This window comes from Balaenoptera ricei, chromosome 6, assembly GCF_028023285.1.
Source record: "Balaenoptera ricei isolate mBalRic1 chromosome 6, mBalRic1.hap2, whole genome shotgun sequence".
NCBI classification, from domain to species: domain Eukaryota; kingdom Metazoa; phylum Chordata; class Mammalia; order Artiodactyla; family Balaenopteridae; genus Balaenoptera; species Balaenoptera ricei.
Genome location: NC_082644.1, coordinates 51,991,831 through 51,999,790, shown reverse-complemented (window position 1 = coordinate 51,999,790; position 7,960 = coordinate 51,991,831). Strand labels below are relative to the sequence as shown.

Sequence of the window (7,960 nt, the reverse complement as noted above, 5' to 3'; positions counted from 1 at the left end):
CCAAACGTTCATTACCAGATGACAAGATAAACAATGGAATATTATTCGGCCATAAGAAGGAGTGCTACATGCTACAACATGGATAAGCCTCAAAAAAAAGTATGCTAAGTGAAAGAAGACAGACACAAAAGGCAACATATTGTATGATTCCACTTACCATCAAGTGTCCAGAATAGGTAAATCCATAGAGACAATAGATTAGTGGTTGCCAGGGTCTGGGAACAGGGAGGATCTAATGAATATGCTTAATGGGTATGGGGTCGCCTTTGGGGATGATGAAAATGTTGGAACTAGATAAACGGCGATGGTTGCACAACATTGTGAGTGTACTAATGCCACTGAATTATACCCTTTAAAATTGTTAATCTTATGTGAATTTCACCTCAATAAGCAACGGAGACTGAGGCAGCCCCAGCTGAAGTTGGAGCTACGTTCCTGCAACATCCCTGCTCTGGCAAAGAAGCGCGGAGCTGCTTTTGGCTTGGGTGGCGGTCACAGCCACAACCTCACAGCCCGCCACTGGCGAATCCCGGAGCGCTGGGCCGGCCTGGAGGGCCAGCTCACGCAGGCCCCAGCGGGATGCAGAACTCTGCGCTTGGTTGTGGGTCACGTTCTGCAGGCTCCGCCACCTACTATTGACTGTGACGCTTTGTGCAAAATACCCAAAAACCTTACTTACGGGGCTCGGATTCTGGAGCCAGGTAAGTAAGGGAAGTCTCAATCTGAGATCTCCCTGGAGTTTCCATTTATCACTTTTTACCCCTTTTCATCGATCTAAAGTCCCAGCTTTTGACATTTCATTATCTGAAATCCGAATGTGTCTTATTACTCTATGGTATGCACTCTTACCTGCAGCGTTTTTCTTTCTAAGAGGTATGTGAAACAATGGTGAGTCTCGGAAACAATGCTATATCTGCGATTCAATGAAATAGGCCTTAAAATTTCTAGTTATGTGTTGTGTGCTTATTAGTTGATGTCCCTGGCCCTGTCCAGGGACATCTGTTCCCCCCGCCCCCCCCCCACACACAACTATACCCCTGGTAAGGTGCCATAATAGGTGCTCAATAAATGTTGACTGAGTGAACGGAAAGAACCCTATTTGTTTTAAACTTTTTTGCGCCTGGGCTCCGCCCCTTGCGGGCAGTTTGACACAAGAAGCTTCACGTAATCCATTTAAGCTTCGTTTTCCTAGTTCACAAAATGGCTGTAATAACCTCAGCGCCTGGCGGGTGCGAGGCTCGAAAGAGGAAGTGCCCGCTTAGATGTGTTCCCAGAGCCTGAGTACTCGCTCCCGAAAACTCTAACCCGATGAAAAGACAAGAACAGTGTCGGTTTTTTGTTTTTGTTTTTTTAATTTTATAGCAAAATTTAAGGGAAGGAAGGGGGAGGCAGTTCCAATTTTTAAAAAGCGTTATTTGATGAATTGGAACTAAGCAGGGAAGACTTAGATATGGTGGGGGTAGTTCTTGTATTCAAACTTCGATGACTGAAGATCAAAATACGTAGTCGAAGTGTCTCTAAATTTCAATGATTCTTTAGGGCGGGACTGTCTGTAGAAGGCAGAAAGAAAAACGACATTAGAAACCAGAAGTCAAAGACGTGCGACCCTCCCTCCTCTCTCGCAGCCCCCCACGGGCTGTGCAGACACCTCTTCTTAACATCCACCATCCTCAGCACAGGGTCTGGCTAGGGAGTCTGGACCCTCCCAGCCGCCGCCGCACGCCCGAGCCTCCCCGATCTCGCAGCGCGTCCGCTTGACCCGCTGGACTTCTCCGGGCTCGCCAGGCCGCTCCCGCGTTCGGGACCCGCTCGACGAGGGCAGGGAGAGAGCAGCCGCGCAACCTGCGGGGTTGCGAGAACCAAGCAGGTCTATAACGAGTGCCAAGTTGTTTGCCACACAGAATGCCAGGCGACTGGAGGTGAAGGGGTCGCCTTGCCCTTCGAACGTCCCCAGGTAACAGCGATTCGGCGAACTCGCATAACCAGAGAGCACCTCAGGCTCAGGGGCGCTCCGCAGTGTGAGAACCTTCGATTCCAGTCCTATCTTCTTTCCCAGACCCTGTCTTCCAAACCTGCTAATGGTTTCCTAACGTTTCCAGAACAAAATCCATGTTTTGATCTAACATCCTTTTTTTTGGACTTACAGGGCCACTACGTTATCTGGCCTCTGCCCTCCTCTTTGCTCTCGTTGCGTACTCGCTCCAGCTGGCCTTTGGGTCCTCTTAAACTGCCAAGTTCTTTTTCACGTAAGTTTTTGCACTCGAGTTTCTCTGCCTCCCGTGGCTAATCTCTTCTCATGACTCATGTTCTCTGACCACTCTTAAGATAGTCTCCCCGCCTATTCACACTTCATTCTTATCCACCACATCGGTTTTACAAACTCACTCTTCGAAATACACTGTTATATTGCTTAAAAATCTACTTCCCAGAATGTAAGCTCTATGAGGGCAGGATTCCTGTTTTGTCCTATTCACTTTTGTGTCTGATCTAGAACGGGGCTGATCACGCAAGTAGGAACTTAAAAAAAAATAGGAAGGAAGGAAGGGAGGGAGGGAGGGAGGGAAAGAGGGAGGGATCGTGTGTACCTGGGTTAAATATCTTAGGTTTGATTATTCATTTGCCTGTGGACCAACTCCATCATCTAAATCCTCCTCCTCTTCAGCTCCTCCCAGTTCTTGCTCCGCCCAACAGCCCTGTGATTGGCCCCTAGTCCTACGCCGCATTCCATACGGAAGCTTCAGTTGGAGGAGAGAGGGTGGCAGGCTAAAGGAGGTATGGGTGCCTCTCACACCCAAGGCCTAGCACTCAAGACATCTCCCAAAGGTCCAGAGCAAGCCTTTCCACTCCGTCCTCCTAGGCTCCCCTAAGGCACAGGGAGCCTAGTGCCCCAGTTCTGAGCCAAAATACGATAGATTTCAGTCTCTTCGAAGTCATGGTTTACCTTAAATTTTCGCGTAATTTCGTATATTGCTATAGATAGATAGATAGGTAGGTAGGTAGGTAGATAGATAGGTAGATAAAATGATTCCCCCTTCAGAAAAAAGTCAGAGTAAAGTTGGTACTTTAAGCAGGTAGGAGTGAGGTGGGGGAAATGGGCCAAGGGAAAAGAAGTCTTCGTGGTCGTAGGAAGAGGCAAGGAGGTCCGCATATCCATCATAACAGAATGCTTAAGAGAGGGAAAAGCTTAAGAGAGTGTCTCTGTTTCTCAGAGTGCAGCGAATCCCAGTGTGCAGACTGCGAGAGTTGGCGAGGTCTCCATCCCAGTCGCCCTCAGAACCCACTGGGGGAGCTCTGAAAAACTCCACCGCATAGAGCAGAAGGTCAGATTTAGTAGAGTTTTGCAATAGAGCCGGGAATGATAGATCTCTGCCAGATGATGCCACGCGCAGTTGGCTTTGGAAATTCCAGGGTTGGTTCAGCGGCCTTGTTAAACTAATGGGGAAACTGGGGGCCGTTGAAAGGTTGAAAGGATGCAGCTAGCCAGCTAATTTGCAAGAAGAGGGGCCACTAGACCTCTAGCCTCCGGAGTGCTCAATTTTCCACCGTCTGGTTCTCAAGTGTTTAGGGGATGGGAGGCACGGTTTATGGGATGGGCTTTAACGTGCGACAGTCCATCTTGGGCTATTTCCCGTCTGCAGTCCTAACGAGGCAGCGCGATCGGGAGACGAGTTGTCCCACGGGTGGGCAGGGTGAGCTGAGGTAGGACCAAATACCCTAGTCTCCTGGGCCCAACTTTCTCTTCCGAAAAGTGAGTTCGCTGGGCTGCGGAAGCTGAGTTCAAACTCGTGGATCAGCCACCTCACCTGCGGGACCTTCCGCGGAGTCTGCGCGGGCGTGGCTCCCGCCTTCGGTGGCCCCTGCAGCCGCGCGCAGGTAGCGGGCGACGTCGCGGTGGCCCCGCTCCTCAGCCAGGTCCACGGGCAGGCGGCCCCAGGCGTCGCGCACGTCCAGCCGCGCCCCGGCTCGGTGCAGCGCCGCCAGCGTGTCCAGGAAGCCCTCCCGGGCCGCGTCGTGCACGGGTCGGGTGAGGGTGGCGGGGTCCGCGCAGTTGGGGTCCGCACCGTGGAGCAGCAGCAGCTCGGCCACGCGGGCGCTGCCCATCATCATGACCTGCCGGAGAGAGCAGAGCGGTCAGGACCGGGGTGGGGGCAAGGGCAGGAATAAAGAAACTACTTGCGGAGCCCCCAGCCCTTGCAGACGCCCTTACAAGCCATAGGTGTCTAGGTACTACTTTCTTTCAGTTACCAACTCGCTTAGCCAGTTCTCCTACCGATTCCATTTTCCTGTACACATTGCTATATTCTCCAACGTTTTGCAGGGTTCCAGCCACGCACAGAAAACTGCCAGAGTCACAGACAACAGCAAAAGGGTGAAGAACAAACTGGCTTTCACTACAGCCTAACCTCCTGTATTTTCTTCCTCATTTTGATATGAAATTATGTAAGGCTCGGAGATTTTGTATGGTTCACTGCTGTATATCCAAGCCCAGAACGTGGTAATTGTTTAAAAGCAAAAAGGAAAAAGAAAAAAAAAACCTACAAAAACTTAATTCTTGCAAAACTTTAAGCTACCCTTGGTTTCCCTGAACGTTAAACTTCAATTTCTTTAAGAATAAAATGAGAAAGTTTGTCTAACCAGTCCTAAAATTCCTTCTTCTGGTAAACTAAGTAATGCCCCCCAAAGATGTCCACTTCCTAACACTCAAAAGCTGTGAATATATTACCTTATATGGCAAAGGGGACTTTGCAGATGTGGTTAAATTAAGGATTTTGAGGGAGATTAACTTGTATTGTCAGGGTGGGCTCAACTTAATTACAAGTTTCCTTATAAAAAAGGACACAGTCAGAGAGAAGATATAAGAATGGAAGCAGAGGTCAGAGAGAAGATGCAGGGGCCAAGAGCCAAGGAAAGTTGACTGTCACTAGACGTTGGAAAAGACAAGGAAATGGATTCTTCCTTAGAACTCCCAACAGGAGTGCAGCCCTGTGGATCCATTTTAGACTTCTGACTTCCAGAACCATAAAATAATAAATTTATGTTGATACTAAATTTGTGGTAATTTGTTATAGCAGAAATAGGAAACTCAGACACTTTCCAAGATTACACTCTGAGAGTTCACTAAGTAGGGGGTGCTCATCTCATTTGGCTCCTAAATAATCTTTGATACAAAGCCATTACCAAAGAGGAATTTTGAAATGGTGTTCACAATCACAGCAACCTTACAATCTGAGTGTTACATGGTGGGTGGTGGTGGTAGACTATTCTTTTTTTAGGGTAACCATTATTTGCTTATATTAGCAAGACCATAGTGACTATAAAGAGGAATTACTTATTTTTAGTTACATTCTGTATTAAACATAAAAGAATCTGTCCAAACCAAGGAATCATAACAAGTTACAGTACGTTTGTTGATTCCTGTCCTGGAGAAAGTGAAACTGATTTAATTTTCAAAAAGACAGAGAGAAAATATAAGTGAACCAACTTACAGCTACAAAAAGAAAGAAAAACTAATGCAGTGCATTAGAAGAAAGAATTGTTTTAAAAGAAAAACTGGTGAAACTGTCACAATATTATTAACTACTTATTTACACTATTAGATTTCTAATAGATTATGGGTTAATTTCCAAAACAAAGGGGCCACACCCAAGGATAATGTCATAATGTTTTGGAAGCTCTACTGCAAGTGCCAGAGCTAGTACATGTATGTACACTTCCATGCCTGTATATAATGCAGGTGAAAATATATTAGTTGGGTTGGATAAATAAAGTCCTTCATCTTAGTCATAAAACTGGTTTTAAATGTTTTATTATATGCCACAGTATTAAAGGTTGAAAAGTAACATAACATTTAAATATTTAAATAATAGCAATCCCAAGCAAAAAGAAACTTAATCAAACAAACTAATATTTATAGGGTGCCTAAGTCAACTTGATGACCTAAATTTAATTTAGTAATTAAAATTTTTCTATAAACTAAGTATTTTTCTATTAAGCACAAATTTGGTTAGGGTTCAAAACTAAAATCATACCCCCTTTTGTCTATGCTTTTATCTTATTTAAAAATGATTTAAAATTAATTATCCAACTTTCTTTTTGTATTTAAACAATAAGGTCTCATCTAACACCTTCTAGAACTCGAAGGCTGAACGCCCAGTCTGCAAGGTGCTGGCAAAATTTTAGAGATATCTAATTATGACTCAGGCATGCATTTTTTAAAAAGGACTCAATGCTTCTCTTCTACAACCATTCAACCTTTCTCTCCCCAAATCTCTCCACATTTCAAATCCCAAATAATCTCAAATTTGCAGGCATTTTAGTTTTATTTCTATATCTGTATCTAAAAGTGTGTAAAATTTATCCTATGTAGCATAGTTTCAGGAAAGGAAGATTCATTTGTGAAACCTGTTAAGTTCCAAGTGCAGTTACTTTTCCTTTGTCTTGTTAGACTGGAGTTTTTGCAATGTGCATTTGCTTCATATAACTTTTGTTTTTCAGAATCAAAAATCATTGTCGAAACTGGGCGTAAAACAAGGGTAGTGACTGCCAGGAAGATTGTGTCTTTAGCCTCAGATTTAGGAAGTTAGTGAAGGCGAAAAACAACAGAAAAACGAACTCAACACACCCTCACACACACAAAACTGGAGTGGGGAGGGGAGAAATGACATTTTTAAACTATGAGGAATTGAAAACTCTCAAATAAATTAACCTACATCAAGTAAGTTTAAAATACCCAAAATGATAGGAAACCCAAGTGGTTTACTAAATTGACAGCATTATTTCAGTCAAGGTTACATTAACGTTTTTCTTCAGATATGTCTGTTTCCTAACAAGCATATATTTTCCTTACTCGGTTAAAAAAAATAAACACGATGTGTAGTTACTTCTGAAAAATTTCAATCGACCTTTATTCCAACATACACAGCAGGAGATTTCCACTGAAGTCCCTCCCCCCACTCCCAACAAAGAGGATGATCAGCTCCATTCCCCATTCAGTGAGTTCGGGGTTAAGTGGTCCAGCAAATCTTCCATTTCTTTAAACTCTTACCCCAAACGTTCGTCAATTTCGCATCTGATGAAGAACATACTTCGGTTTATATGAACACAAATAGGCTCTCCCCTCTAGATCTTCATACCAGTCTACAGATCTGAACCCCATGTGCCTTTCAGTCCTCCGGTGGCTTCCTGAGCCCCCTGGGCGTCGGTGAAAGGAGGTCTCCGACTCCGACCTCGGTCTGAAAACTCCCCAGGAAGTCTCCCCTTTACCTAGAATCGCTTACCTGGTTCCGATCCACTGGCCAACCTCGTCCTTCTAAGTCGTCCGCCATCCCCCCCCCCGCCACCCCCCCGCTCCCCCGCCACCTTCCCGCGGCAAGCCTGCCGACCTACCTGAATCGGGCTCCGACCGTAACGGTTCGGCGCGTGGGCCGGCGCCCCCGCCTCGAGCAGCGCCCGCACCTCGTCAGCCCGGCCCCGGGCGGCGGCGGTGGCCAGCCAGTCAGCCGAGGTCTCCATGCTGCTCCCCAACGCTCACCCCTCGCTCCCTCGCTCCCTCGCTCCCCCCTCCCTGGAGTGCAGGCGGCCCGCCCCGGCCGCCCGGGAGCAGCCCGCCCCTCCTCTTTCCTCCTCCGGGGCCCGCGGAAGCGGCCCCCAGACTCGGCTCCTCGACTCCTCCCGCGGACTCTTTCCACTCCACAGAGCGCCCTCCGCGCGTTCTTCCAGGAGGCGCCTTTTGCTCCCAACGCGCTGCAAATGAGACACCTCTGAAGGGGCCCCACTTCATGCCTCCGCAGTCACGAGTCCTCAGCCCGCCCGCCCGGGGGCACCGGCCGGAAGCGGCCCGCCCCTGGAGCGCGGCGCAGCCCCGGCTGGAGGGCGCCCAGGGCCCTCCCACCTGCCCCCTCCCCGCGTCCCCCGCGCCCTCCTCCCAGCGCTGCGCCCCCACCCCCAGCAGAGGCGCACG

General features: G+C 47.7%; 1 protein-coding gene across 1 annotated transcript; it reads right to left on the bottom strand.

Moving 5' to 3' along the window:
• Positions 1–1,524: 1,524 nt before the first annotated feature.
• On the bottom strand, positions 1,525–7,515 carry LOC132368057 (cyclin-dependent kinase inhibitor 2A-like). Its single transcript, XM_059926667.1, has 3 exons — positions 7,387–7,515; positions 3,804–4,110; positions 1,525–1,550 (listed from the first exon to the last, which is right to left on the bottom strand). Exons 1-3 carry the CDS (start codon positions 7,510–7,512, stop codon positions 1,525–1,527), a joined length of 459 nt encoding a protein of 152 aa, XP_059782650.1. The 5' UTR covers positions 7,513–7,515.
• Positions 7,516–7,960: the final 445 nt, after the last annotated feature.